The 13,421-nt window shown below is 37.1% G+C and overlaps 1 protein-coding gene across 6 annotated transcripts in view; it reads right to left on the reverse strand.

The window, feature by feature from the left end:
* CUL3 (cullin 3) overlaps window positions 1-13,421 on the reverse strand; it is a 111,491-nt gene that overhangs the window by 3,690 nt on the left and 94,380 nt on the right. For all 6 annotated transcript variants that reach the window (XM_001167528.8, XM_054679424.2, XM_003949978.6 and 3 more), the window contains 2 exons: window positions 4,275-4,461; window positions 603-748 (listed from right to left, as the gene is read on the reverse strand). In XM_001167528.8, the coding sequence (XP_001167528.1) occupies window positions 603-748; window positions 4,275-4,461 (333 nt within the window). The remainder of the gene's footprint in view (window positions 1-602; window positions 749-4,274; window positions 4,462-13,421) is intronic.

The following is a 13,421-nucleotide window of genomic DNA, read 5'->3' on the forward strand; positions in this document are numbered from 1 at the left end:
CAGCGGCACATTACATTACCCTTCTCTTTTCGGTTAAAGAAACAAACCTCTATCTACTCATTCAAGCCAGAAACCTAAACGGCGTCTTCAACTTCTCCCTCTCACTTCCCATTATCCATCAGTAAAGTCTGTCAATTCTACTTCCCAATTATCTTGATTCAGTTTTCTACCCTCTACCAATACTTTACCCAGGTCCTAATCCTCTCCCACCTATCTTAATGGCTTCCTAAGGGGTCTTCCCCTCCTTAGTTTCCCAATTTGTAAAATGAAAGCATTTAATGAATGGTAACCATTATTAATTTTTAGAAGTAAAGGGAGTTTGTTTACACAAAGGTATTAATAGCAGTGAAAATCTTTTCGTAATACTTCATGTGACAATATTCTACTATCATTTTAGTTATAAACACATTGGTTCCGAGAGTGTGCACATATTTGGATGTATCACCATGTTTAGTTACCAAGTGAGTGCCATACATTTCATAAGTGTTACATCACTAGGATTTCTTAATTGTAAAATTGTTTTTAAAATTAGTTGAATACAATAATTTTGTTAATAATGTTACTGTTTTTTCTATATTAGCCCAGTAGTGAAGAGTCCTCACCTCCGCTACTAGAACATTGTGCTGCATCTTCTTTCTAGATTTCATTATCCGCACTATAGCAGCTTCTATCTCATGTTTTCTGTCGTCGTCTACTTTCTGCCTTGTTTCTTTCCTCTCTGGGTCGGATTCACCTTGTTTGGCAGCAACTAAAATAGAAATAAAGACATTTATCATAAATCTAATTTTAAAATTTGGTTTATAAGCAAGCTTATTATAATTCAATGTAATCCACAGATAAAAACCAATTTCAGCCTCCGAATATACACACTTATTAATTCAAGTACGCATTCAAAAACTGTCTTATTTAATGTTTACTTGAATACTAAATTATCCTTTTCAAAAATGAGGAATTTAACTTTGAGATAATAAAGTTGATTTTGTTTTTATGCAGAATATAATTTCTTACCTGGAAGAAAAACAGTAGCTGAAAATATTCAGTAGTAAAATTACCAGTAAATAATTTTCATTGCTTATGACTATCAGAGGTCAATTGATTATTTTATTACCATGGCTCCAAGTTAAAACTCACCAAAAGTATCTCAGATAGGTATCTGTTGTCTTACTAACTCAAAATGTAGCTGTAATCTCTAACGCTTTACGAGGAGACAAGAGTATGTACCGCCAAGATTTATTCAGTGAAATAAACAATTTAAAAGTACCACTAGGATGTCAGTTCCTAAAATCTCCTTGCCAAAAATCTCCCTAGAGTTGTTATCTAACCATTTCTTGTCATATATTTTATTATGCTTTTTATGTCACAACCTCATCACAAATTCATACCAGATTCCAATCTTTAGGAGTCTTACTCTAGTCTTCCCTATAGTCTTCAAAGCAACTGTTAAGGGAAATACAGAAGTCGTCTTCTCCTGCAACTCTGCTCTGAATGAAATAGCAGAAAAAGAAAACTGGTGTTTTATTCGTTCACCAAAAGGAGATAGATGTGAAGTTTCTGGAGGTAGAAACTGTAAAATTGCAAAGCAGCACATGGGGCATTGCTGACTGAGGCATGGGCATAGATAGCCACGAGACAGCAGATTGTACAATTTAGAAGATCATTCTGGTGTGTGTATCCATTCAACTGTTTCTAATTAGAATCCTTTGGATAAAAATACTGCTTTCGGTGTCATTTCCCAAGTGTAAGATAATCAATATCTTAGTAAAAAAAAAAAAAAAATTCGATGAAAATAATCTACTAAGAATGATGCTTATGATGCTTTTCCTCAGAAGTTGATGTCATGAAAAAATAAAAAGATAGAGGTACTGGTTTAAATGAAACTAAAAAGACATAAAAATTAAATGTAATGTGGAAATCTTGATGGAATCATGGATCCAAAAAGTGAGATATAAAAGAAATTTTTGAGACAACTGAGGCAATATGGGTGGTAAACAGATGACATGAAATTAATTTTCTTGGATATGATATAGGAGACGTGTGCTAAAGTTTTTTAGGGGGAAACTGCTGAGATATTTGTAAATTAACTTCAAATGCTGTAGCAAACACATACACACACACAGAGGAAAGCAGGGAGGAAGACAAAATTCTAATGACTGGTAAACGTAGGTCACAGCCATATTGATATTCATTATAGTGCTTTTCACTTTCTTTGTGGATTTGAAAACAAAAAATACAAAGTTGCAGGGAAAAAAGTAGTTGTTTAAACAATCCCTTTGGCTCATCTGGATGTGGTCACCTAAATGTCTTCTTAAATACCTGCAGAAAAACATAGATGTGCAGATCGTGCTGATGAGTCAAAATGAGTATTCTTTTTAAATGTGAGGGGAGGGGCTCACTCTGGAGCCTAACACAATACTCCTCACTTGAGTGCAGCAGAAGGGGTTGTTGTGCAAGTGCCTATATATGACCTATATGCACGCTGGGGGATGGAATTTGAGAAAGGCAGGTGGTGGTGGTGGTGGTGAAGACTGTCAACTCTGGAAACTGCCCCCCCAGATTACAATTAATCTAATTCTTTTCAAAGGCTGTGTTATTTTAGTAATTCCTTTAACTGCTTTGCATGAACTTTTACTACTGGCTACAGTTAAAGCAGCATAAATAGGTAGGGTCTGAGTCTTCGAATATTTGATTATGTTACTGAGCCTTTGACAGTAAAACCAATGTGGTCACAATATTTACCACCAAAGAGAAAATTTTGACTTAAACTATGAGTAAGAGCCAAGATCATTTAAAAACCATTCCCAAGAAAAAAACATTGCTTTGTAGAATTTTATTGCTGAAAAGAACTTTTAAGCTCTAGTGAAATTCATCATATATATATTTCTGTTTTGAACATACCTAAAACACTACATACACATACTCCAGATACACACGTAAGTGTGCACACTTAACACGAAAATCTAAAAATCTATGAAGACTTTTTTAAACATAATACTAATATCTGATATTATTATTGCTGGACATGATACAATCTGGGATAACAAAGACTGTTACTTATTTAGGGTACAGTAGGGTGAGGGTAAGGCAATCCAGATAAATATTCCCACATATTTTCCTCTAATTCTAGGATACAAATGAGCCCTAAAATCCAAAACCTGCATCTGCCCAAATGTATAAAGTAGTTATGTCTTGCATTGGAAGAAAAATAAATTTTATTCCATGACACTGGCTAGCACAGTTTTGTTTTATTCTGAATACATATTTATGTCAAGACATGGGCCAATCTTGGCTAATGCAGATTACTATGATACAGTTTACAACTACAAGACAAAGGGGGCAAAGCCTTGCCAGAGACACTACTCTGTTCTACAAAGTATACATACGAAACAAAAAAGAACAAAAATTTAAGTGTGCATATAAAGCTCTAGAATCCATGTACTCTGGTAATCAACTGTATATTTAACATTACTTTTAAAAAGACTATCATAATATACAATATAAATAACATTTTTTTAAAATCAACAAATGACAGTCATTTAAAAGATCTTATTTATCTTAGGACACTGTTTTATTGCACACATATTTGGCTGTAATGAATATATTAGTACTAGGAAGCCTATCTAATACTAGTTTTTAAGCCAAGTAGCAAACAATTAGTTTTAAACATCAATCAGCAAGGGTGGAGTGCCTTTTTTCCCCTTTAAATACACAGAAAACAAGCATCTTACATTATGTTAAATGTTTAATGAATAGAATTTTCATTATCGACTTATATGGCTCTATTAAAAATCATTCACATCAGTATCATTTCTATGTTTTTAAATTAAAGAGGATATAGGTTTTAAGATTTTGAAACAAAAAATATTTATCAAAATATAAATAGCAACATCCAAACATCAAACTTTTATATAGGTCTCCCAATTCTGAAAAACCTCTAAATCAGCTTTAAAATTAGACTTCCACTGACTATTAGTTAACAACTTAAAAACAATTTTAAGTACTAATAATATGTTCATAAACTGTATTCTATTTATTGAAAAACATGGAAAGAAATACTTTGTTCACACTATAAATTACTTTTTAAAATGCTTACTGTACTTGGATTCAAATGCATTTTGATACAAATACTTATCAATAAAAGCTGCTTTCTTTCTTAAGCCTAAGTATCATGCAGCACCAGAAAAGGAGTATTTTTAAAAGAAATCCAATAGATAAGATTTTTTTTCTGAAGAGAAAAATATATAATTTTTTGAGAGGAAAAATATAATTCCAGATACCTGTTTGAATCTTGACTCTGTGTAGTTTGGATGTGAATTGATCATTAACTGTAAATATATGACCATTTTCTATTTCCTTTGATTTGGGTTCTTTTGTAAGAACCCGCTGTGTTGGTTTACCACAGGCGAGGGACTGTAGGGCTCTAACAAGCTCTCTTTCAGGGATATCTGTCTCTTGCTGAATTTCCTGAAATTTCATCAGATTAACATAATTAGACTTTTTGAAAGATTAAAGTTAGTTAATTAGCAAGTAAACTGACCAAGCAGTAGTTAAAAAGAGGTAATTCCATTAAATAAATAATGCACAAAAAAGAATTCTCTTGAGTACTATGACACATCATTAAAATCTCATTATTTGAACAAACGAGAGGAAAGGGTGATTCAAGTTATAAAATATTAAAAAGACATGTACTTTTTTGTTTCAGGAGATACAATGGCTAATCTAAAAATGTTATCCAGCAGAGATTATCAGGAACCTGCTTCAACATTTGGGTAAAAATAAAGTGTTAACCAACATATAATTGCTAATTTTTTAAATATTTTACAATCTTCCATCCAAGTTTATCCAGACTACTCTTTTGCTTAGTAATTTCTTTCATAGAAAAAAGGAAGGTAAGCCTGAGCTCAGGCCTTCTACCATACAATCAAAATTTACCATCCAAACTGACCATATGTATGCTTCTATGACCAAATGAAGAAAAAAAAAACCTGGAATTACATTAAACATAAATATCAACAAGCAATCTGTTTTGAAGTTCAGGTAATAATCTTTACTGCGTATTATGAATAATGATGTGAATGGTATGAATAAAGTGTAATACTAGGGGAGAAAAAGCAGCTCAGGAAAGAATGCTGTGTAATTTTAAATTCACTATTCTGTCAGTGGGACAGCAAGGAAACTGTACAGTTATATGATTTAGTCTCTACATGTCTATAGTGATATGTGATTGAGTAAAAGTCTTGACACTAGGATTTATTGCTTTGATGCACTGTATACAGCTGTCTCTTTCTCAAAAGCAGCTTATGAAGAGTGGGCATGAAGATGGTGATATTCAGATTATATGAGTAACTGATCTGGAGAGTCAGTCATTCTCTCTAGACAAGTCTTTGAGCAACAGTTCTGTTCTCCTAAAAAACTGTCAGGTAGGCAAGGATTCAGAGAAATGTGATTTTCAGTGATTACACATATTCATTTTCTTCAAATAATCTCTGGTTATATCTACCTACTTTAGACATTTCAAATAGTATAAATGCTAATCCCAGAAAATAGGTGCTATTACTAGAATGAAGATGTTTATTATTACATACATGCTAAAAGTGATTTATTTACATACTTTAGTTATTGCTTAATCATATTCAATGAACCAGAAATACCTTAGGTGGTATTTTAAGATTACAGACCATCCCAACAGGTTAACTATTACCAAAAGTATTTTATAAAAGTCAGTGCTAAAACCTTATAGTGGGGAATTCTTAGCTGCCTAAGAACAGAATGAAATGCCCCTAAAGTCATAAGGTTGTATATATAATGAGAGAGTTAAGCATAACAGTAGTTAGTATACTAGACATCTTTCTATTAGAGTTAGGAACAAGATAAGGATGCCTATCTTTACTATTACTATTTTACCTGCACTCTGGTAATCAATTGTATATTTAACATTACTTTTTAAAAGCAATGTTTTCCTATTCATCTATATATACACATGAATACAAGTATATGCATATACATGAACGTACACGAACACATCCACCTATACACCAGTATTAGTGTTAAATGAGACCATAACATGAATTTTTCTATTAATTTCTTCAGATTTTTCAGCTAGCAAAAAGAGATTAAAGCTACAAGGAATTCCATAGTACTGTTCTATCATGACACAAGTGGAGATTTAGACTGGATCCAATGTTCTGTTGGTACATCCATTTCTGACTTTGAGCACGAAAGCCTGTTTTTCAGAAGCAAATTTCTAGAAATGCACTTGCTTCCTCAAAGTTATAAATATTTTATATTTGCGCCAAGCACGGTTGCTCACACCTGTAATCCCAGCACTTTGGGAGACCAAGGTAGGAAAATCACTTGAGCCCAAGAATTCAAAATCAGCCTGGTCAACACAGCAAGATCTGCTCTCTACCAAACATTTAAAAAATAGCCTGTAGTCCCAGCTACTCATGAGGCTAAGGTGGGAGGATGGCTTGAACCTGGGAGGTCGAGGTTATAGTGAGACATGATAATACCACTGCACTCCAGTCTGGGCAAGAATGAGACCCTGTCTCAAAATTTTTTTTTTTTAGTATTTGATAAATACTAATGAATTGCTTTCAAGTTGCTTAACAATTTAACCCCCCACAAAAATAGTATATGAATATCCACTCCCTCACACCCTCTTCAACACCAGATTTTCTTTTGCTCATGTTTGGCTAAAAATGAAATCTCATTATTTTAATTTGTACTTCTCATGACCACTACGGGAAAAAATATTTTTATATTTACAGGATATCTGTAATCTTCTATGCTTTCTCTATCTATATTCCTTCATGTTTTTATACTCAATTGTTTGCCTTCATACTGATTTACTGATGCTCTTTATAGATTATGGTTTTCAATTTTTATGTTATAAGTAATTTCTCCTAGTCCATTTTTAACTTAATATATCTCATCATATAGATGTGTTATCACTTATGTGGTTAAATCTGTTAACCTTTTCCTTTATTATTTTTGTAATAAATTTTTAAAAAGACATTTCTCACATTAAGGTTACCAAAATATTCAAAATTTTCTTCCATTATTTATATAGAGTTTTAGATTTTCACATTTATCTGGAATTTTATATTTGATGTGATCCATGGAATTGAGGTCTTAATACTACCCTCTTCTCACTCCCACAAATAAAAAACAATTAAATTCAGTTTTTAGAAATGACAAATTTGAGATCTGGCAAGATGGCCAAATAGGAACAGCTCTGATCTGCAGCTCCCAGCGAGACTAATGCAGAAGGTGGGTGATTTCTGCATTTCCAACTGAGGTACCTGGTTCATCTCAATGGGACTGGTTAGACAGTGGGTGCAGCCCACAGAGGGTGAGCAGAAGCAGGGTGGGGCGTCACCTCACCTGGGAAGCACAAGGGGTCAGGGAACTCCCTCCCCTGGCCAAGGGAAGCCCTGAGGGACTGTGCTATCTGGCCCAAATACTACGCTATGCCCACAGTTTTTGCAACCCGCAGACCAGGAGATTCCCTTGTGTGCCTACACCACCAGGACCCTGGGTTTCTAGCACAAAACTGGTCGGCTGTTTGGGCAGATACCAACTTAGCTGTAGGAGTTTTTTTTCATATCCCAGTGGCAGCCGGAACCCCAGCGAGAGAGAACCGTCCACTCCCCTGGAAAGGGGGCTGAAGCCAGGGAGCCAAGTGGTCTTACTCAGTGGGTCCCACCCCGACAGAGCCCAGCAAGCAAGCTAAGATCCACTGGGTTGAAATTCTCGCTGCCAGCACAGCAGTCTGAAGTCAACCTGGGACACTCAAGCTTGGTCGGGGGAGGGGCGTCCACCATTACTGAGGCTTGAGTAGGCGGTTTTCCCCTCACAGTGTAAACAAGGCCTCCAGGAAGTTCGAACTGGGCGGGTGGCAAAGCTGCTGTGGCCAAACTGCCTCTCTAGATTCCTCTTGACTGGGCAGGGCATCTCGGAAAGAAAGGCAGCAGCCTGAGTCACGGGCTTGTAAATAAAACTCCCATCTCCCTGGGACAGAGCACCTGGGAAGAAGGCAGCTATGGGCCCAGCTTCAGCAGAATTAAATGTTTCTGCCTGCTGGCTCTGAAGAGAGCAGTGGATCTCACAGCACAGCACTCCAGCTCTGCGAAGGGACAGACTGCCTCCTCAAGTGGGTCCGTGACCCCCATGCCTCCCTGACAGGAGACACCTCCCAGCAGGGGTCAACAGACACCTCATACAGGAGAGCTCCGGCTGGCATCTGGCAGGTGCCCCTCTGGGACAAAGCTTCCAGAGGAAGGAGCAGGCAGCAATCTTTGCTGTTCTGCAGCCTCCACTGGTGATACGTAGGCGAACAGGGTCTGGAGTGGACCTCCAGCAAACTGCAGCAGACCTGCAGAAGAGGGGCCTGATTGTTAGAAGGAAAACTAACAAACAGAAAGCAATAACATTCGACATCAATAAAAAGAATGCCCATGCAAAAACCCCATCCAGAGGTCATCAGCATCAAAGATCAAAGGTAGATAAATCCATGAAGATGAGGAAAACCCAGTGCAAAAAAGATGAAAATTCCAAAAACTAGAATGCCTCTTCTCCTCCAAAGGATCAGAACTCCTCGCCAGCAAGGGCACAAAACTGGATGGAGAATGAGTTTGACAAACTGACAGAAGTAGGCTTCAGAAGGTGGGTAACAACAAACTCCTCTGAGCTAAAGGAGCATGTTCTAACCCAATGCAAAGAAGCTAAGAACCTGGATAAAAGGTTACAGGAACTGCTAACTAGAATAACCAGTTTAGAGAAGACCATAAATGACCTGATGGAGCTGAAAAACACAGCACAAGAACTTCGTGAAGCACACACAAGTATCAACAGCCAAATCGATCAAGCAGAAGAAAGGATATCAAAGACAGAGGATCAACTTAATGAAATAAAGCGTGAAGACAAGATTAGGGAAAAAAGAATGAAAAGGAACAAACAAAGCCTCTAAGAAATATGGGACTATGTGAAAAGACCAAACCTACATTTGACTGGTGTACCTGAAAGTGACGGGGAGAATGGAACCAACTTGGAAAACACACTTCAGGATATTAACCAGGAGAACTTCCCCAACCTAGCAGGACAGGCCAACATTCAAATTCAGGGAATACAGAGAACACCACAAAGATATTCCTCCAGAAGAGCAACCCCAAGACACATAATCATCAGATTCACCAAGGTTGAAATGAAGGAAAAAATGTTAAGGGCAGCCAGAAAGGTCAGGTTACCCAAAAAGGGAAGCCCATCAGACTAACAGCAGATCCCTCTGCAGAAACCCTACAAGCCAGAAGAGAGTAGGGGGGTGGCCAATATTCAACAATCTTAAAGAGAAGAATGTTCAACCCAGAATATCATATCCAGCCAAACTAAGCTTCATAAGCAAAGGAGAAATAAAATCCTTTACAGACAAGCAAATGCTGAGGGATTCTGTCACCACCAGGTCTGCCTTACAAGGGCTTCTGAAGGAAGCACTAAATATGGAAAAGAAAAATCGGTACCAGCCACTGCAAAAACATACCAAAATGTAAAGACTATCGACACTATGAAGAAACTGCAACAACTAATGGGCAAAATAACTAGCTAACATCATAATGACAGGATCGAATTCACACATAACAATATTACCTTAAACGTAAAGGGGCTAAATGCCCCAATTAAAAGACACAGACTGGCAAATTGGATAAAGAGTCAAGGCCTATCAGTGTGCTGTATTCAGGAGACCCATCTCACATGCAAAGGCACACACAGGCTCAAAATAAAGGGATGGAGGAATATTTACCAAGCCCCCCCCCCAAAAAAAAAAAAAAAAAAAGCAGGGGTTGCAATCCTAGTCTCTGATAAAAAAAGACAAAGAAGGGCATTACATAATGGTAAAGGGATCAATGCAACAAGACGAGCTAACTATCCTAAATATATATGCACCCAACACAGGAGCACCCAGATTCATAAAGCAAATTCATAAAGTCTCTACAAAGAGACTCAGACTCCCACACAATAATAGGGGGAGACTTTAATACCCCACTGTCAATATTAGACAGATCAATGAGACAGAAAATTAACAAGGATATTCAGGGACCTGAACTCAGCTCTGGACCAACAGACATCTATAGAACTCTCCATCCCACATCAACAGAATATATATTCTTCTCAGCACCATATCACATTTATTCTAATATTGACCACATAATGGGAAGTAAAACACTCCTCAGCAAATGCAAAAGAATGGAAATCGTAACAAACAGTCTCTCAGACCCCAGTGGAATCAAATTAGAACTCAGGATTAAGAAACTCATTCAAAACTGTACAACTACATGGAAACTGAACAACCTGTTCCTGAATGACTAGTGGGTAAATAACACAATGAAGGCAGAAATAAATACGTTATTTGAAACTAATGAGAACTAAGACACGACATACCAGAATCTCTGGGACACGGCTAAAGCAGTGTGTAGAGGGAAATTTATAGCACTAATTGCCCACAGGAGAAAGCAGGAAAGATCTAAAATTGACACCCTAACATCACAATTAAAAGAACTAGACAAGCAAGAGCAAACAAATTCAAAAGCTAGCAGAAGACAAATAACTAACATCAGAACAGAACTGAAGGAGATAAGAGAAAACAGAACTGAAGGAGATAAGAGAAACAGAAAACTCTTCAAAAAAAAAAAAAATCAATGAATCCAGGAACTGGTTTTTTGAAAAGATTAGAAAATAGATAAGACTGCTAACCAGACTAATAAAGGAGAGAGAAGAATCAAATAGACACAATAAAAAACGATAAAGTGGATATCACTACCGATCCCACAGAAATACAAACTACCATCAGGGAATACTATAAACACTTTTATGCAAATAAACTAGAAAATCTGGAAGAAATGCATAAATTCCTGGACACATACACCCTCCCAAGACTAAGCCAGGAAGAAGTCGAATCCCTGAATGGACCAATAACAAGTTCTGAAACTGAGGCAGTAATAGCCTACCAACCCAAAAAAGCCCAGGATCAGATGGATTCACAGTCGAATTCTACCAGAAGTACAAAGAGGAGCTGGTACCATTCCTTCTGAAACTATTCCAAACAATATAAAAAGAGGGACTTCACCTTAACTCATTTTATGAGGCCAGCATCATCCTGATACCAAAACCTGGCAGAGACACAACAAAAAAAGAAAATTTCAGGCCAATATCCCTGAGGAACATCGATGTGAAAATTCTCAATAAAATACTGGCAAACCGAATCCAGCAGCACAAAAAGCTTATCCACCATAATCAAGTTGGCTTCATCCCTGGGATGCAAGGCTGGTTCAACATATGCAAATCAATAAACGTAATCCACCACATAAACAAAACCAATGAGAAAAACCACATGATTATCTCAATAGATGCAGAAAAGACCTTTGGTAAAATTCAACACCCCTTGCTGCTAAGAACACTGAATAAACTAGGTACTGAACATATCTCAAAATAATAAGAGCTATCTATGACAAACCCATAGCCAATATCATACTGAATGAACAAAAGCTGGAAGCATTCCCTTTGAAAACCGGCACAAGACAAGGATGCCCTCTCTCACCACTGCTATTCAACATAGGATTGCAAGTTCTGGCCAGGGCAATCAGGCAACAGAAAGAAATAAAGTATTCAAACAGGGAGAGAGGAAGTCAAATTGTCTCTGTTTGCAGATTACATAATTGTGTATTTGGAAAACCCCATCGTCTCAGCCCAAAAACTCTTTAAGCTGATAAGCAACTTGAGCAAAGTCTCAGGACACAAAATCAATGTGCAGAAATCACAAGCATTCCTATACACCAATAATAGACAAACAGCCAAATCACGAGTGAACTCCCGTTCACAATTACTACAAAGAGAATAAAATACCTAGGAATACAACTTAAAAAGGACGTGAAGGATCTCTTCAAGGAGAACTACAAACCAAACAAATGGAAAAATATTCTATGCTCATGGATAGGAAGAATCAATATTGTGAAAATGGCCATACTGCCCAAAGTAATTTACAGATTCAATGCTATTCCCATCAAGCTACCATTGACTTTCTTCACAGAAAGAGAAAAAACTACTCATAAGACCTAAAACCATAAAAACCCTAGAAGAAAACGTAGACAATACCATTCAGGACATAGGCATGGGCAAAGACTTCATGACTAAAACACCAAAAGCAACTGCAACAAAAGCCAGAATTGACAAACGGGATCTAATTAAACTAAAGAGCTTCTGCACAGCAAGGAAACTATCATCAGAGTGAACAGGCAACCTAGAGAATGTGAAAAAATTTTTGTGATCTATCCATCTGACAAAGGTCTAATATCCAGAATCTACAAGGAACTTAAACAAATTTACAAGAAAAAAAGAACCCCATCAAAAAGTGGACAAAGGATATGAACAGACACTTCTCAAAAGAAGACATTTGTGTAGCTAACAAACATGAACAAAAGCTCATCATCCCAGGTCATTACAGAAATGCAAATCAAAACCACAATGAGATACCATCTCATGCCATGTGATGCTGTGCTTCAGTGGTCACGCTCCTAGTCCCCTTTCATGTTCCATCCTGTACACCTGGCTCTGCCTTTTAGATAGCAGTAGCAAACTTAGTGAAAGTACTAAAAGTCTCTGATATGCAGAAATAACGGCATAAGCTGTCCTCTCTCTCTAACCCCCTCTCTCTTTGCCTCGGCTGCCAAACAGGGAAGGGCCCCCTGGCTGGTGGACAGGTGACTCACGTGACCTTATCAATCATTGGAGATGACTCACACTCCTTACCCTGCCCCTTTTGCCTTGTATCCAATAACAGCGCAGCCAGGCATTCGGGGCCCTACCGGTTTCCGCATCTTGGTGGTAGTGGTCCCCCGGGCCCAGCTGTCTTTTATCTCTTTGTCTTGTGTCTTTATTTCTACAATCTCTCGTCTCAGCACAGGGGGAGAAAAACCACCGACCCTGTGGGGCTGGACCCTACAGGGTGATGGGTGCCAGCAGACCACCATGGCACATGTATACCTATGTAACAAACTTACACGTTCTGCACATACATCCCAGAACTTTAAAAAAAAAAAAAAAAAAAAAAAGACATTTATCACATCCCAGACACCTACAAATATATTAGTTTGCTTCTGGACTCCCTTTTGTTCAAATGAGCTGTCTGTCTATGCATTTTAAATAATGTTAACTTGTATACTTTTTAATAACAGAATACAACTGGAATTTTCATAACACAAATAATGCTAAGATGGATACCCCATTTACCCTGATGTGATTATTACACACTATATGCTTGTATCAAGATATCTCACGTATCCCATAAATATATACATATACTATGTACCCATAAAATTATAAACTAAAAAAACGTGATATGGTATGTTTTGTTATTAGGACAAATCCCTTCC

The sequence above is a fragment of the Pan troglodytes genome, chromosome 13 (assembly GCF_028858775.2).
Source record: "Pan troglodytes isolate AG18354 chromosome 13, NHGRI_mPanTro3-v2.0_pri, whole genome shotgun sequence".
Lineage (NCBI taxonomy): Eukaryota > Metazoa > Chordata > Mammalia > Primates > Hominidae > Pan > Pan troglodytes.